Below are 1,403 nucleotides of genomic sequence, written 5' to 3'. Positions count from 1 at the left end.
AGGAGAGGAGAGGAGAGGAGAGGAGAGGAGAGGAGAGAAGAGAAGAGAAGAGAAAAGAGAGAAGAGAGAAGAGAGAAGAGAGAAGAGAGAAGAGAAGAATGTCATTGTTTCTCTTAAATAAGATAGAGATGCCGAGCATAAAACTAAAAGGCTTTCAAACATAGTAGGTCTCTCCTTTCTCTTTTCTCCTCAAAACAAGCCTTCTGTCAAACAAAATACAGACTAAGCCAGACAGGTGTGTATGTAAAGTAGCATTTATAAAGCACCCGTGGGGACTCCAATGGGAATCAACTCTAACACCCACTTCTCTTCTGCTTGTTTTTTCAAGATAGGGTTTCTCTATGGAACTCTGGTTGCACTAGAACTCACTCTGTAGACCAGGTTAGCCTCAAACTCAGAAATCCGCCTGCCTCTGCCTCCAAGTGCTAGGATTAAAGGCCTGCATCTTCACTGCCCGGCCACACTCTTTAGGAATTTGAAACTTGCCAGGCAGTGGTGGCACACGCCTTTAATCCCAGCACCTGGGAGGCAGAGGCAGGTGGATTTCAGAGTTCGAAGCCAGCCTGGTCTACAGAGTGAGTTCCAGGACAGCCAGGGCTACACCGAGAAACCCTGTCTCGAAACAAACAAACAAACAAACAAAAAACCCAAAAAACAAACAAACAAAAAAAGACCTGAAACTTCAGAGAAAAGAAGATGCGCACCTTCCAACTGTCTCCAGATCTCAGATTTTAAAGATGAAGGTCAGGCGCTATGAATGTTTCAGATTCCAAACCCAGGCAACCCTGGGTTGACTTGGGGGCCCCTAATCCCAGTGGTAGTGACTAGCTAGTAAGGAAACTGTACCCCAACTCGTGAGAGGATCTGAACCATGAGCCACCTGCAAGTCTCGTAATGAGGATAACCCTAAGGGCCCAGACTCCAGACCTTACCACAGGGCGGGAAAAGTGGTCCTCAGACAGGCCGAGATCCATCATGCGCTCCGAGTAGTGGAATTCAGGCTCCCCCATGGGCAGGTCAGGCAGAGTGTCTGGAGTAAGAGGACAGGCATGAAGAGTCCGCCTGCTGCCACTTTCTCCTCCTCACCTAGGGAAGCAGCTGGGGAGGATAGAATTGAGCCAGGGGTATCGGGAAGCCCACAAAAAGGGGGTACTGGGAAAAGCTACAGCCACTCAGCTGCCTCTCTCACTGTGAAGACCAGAAAGCATCAGTCAAAATTGCCAGTGTTATTCCAGTTTCTGATCCCTCTGTAAAATGTCTGACTTTTGTGTGCATTGCTTACAAAAAAAAAAAAAAAAAAAAAAAAAATTGTGAATGCTGAGGAGTAGTGTTCAGAGCGGTCTACAAGATAGTATTATAGAACCGTCCCAAACTGGGCGTGGCCACACTCGCCTGTAAACCTA

General features: G+C 47.3%; 1 protein-coding gene across 6 annotated transcripts in view; it reads right to left on the bottom strand.

Moving 5' to 3' along the window:
• The window catches only part of Def8 (differentially expressed in FDCP 8 homolog), a 19,117-nt gene that overhangs the window by 12,539 nt on the left and 5,175 nt on the right, over positions 1–1,403 (bottom strand). For all 6 annotated transcript variants that reach the window (XM_021220836.2, XM_029532443.1, XM_021220837.2 and 3 more), the window contains exon 3: positions 933–1,030. In XM_021220836.2, the coding sequence (XP_021076495.1) occupies positions 933–1,030 (98 nt within the window). The remainder of the gene's footprint in view (positions 1–932; positions 1,031–1,403) is intronic.

This window comes from Mus pahari, chromosome 20 (genome assembly GCF_900095145.1).
Source record: "Mus pahari chromosome 20, PAHARI_EIJ_v1.1, whole genome shotgun sequence".
NCBI lineage: Eukaryota > Metazoa > Chordata > Mammalia > Rodentia > Muridae > Mus > Mus pahari.
The sequence above is the reverse complement of the archived record's forward strand: the minus strand, read 5'-3'. Positions and strand labels throughout refer to the sequence as shown.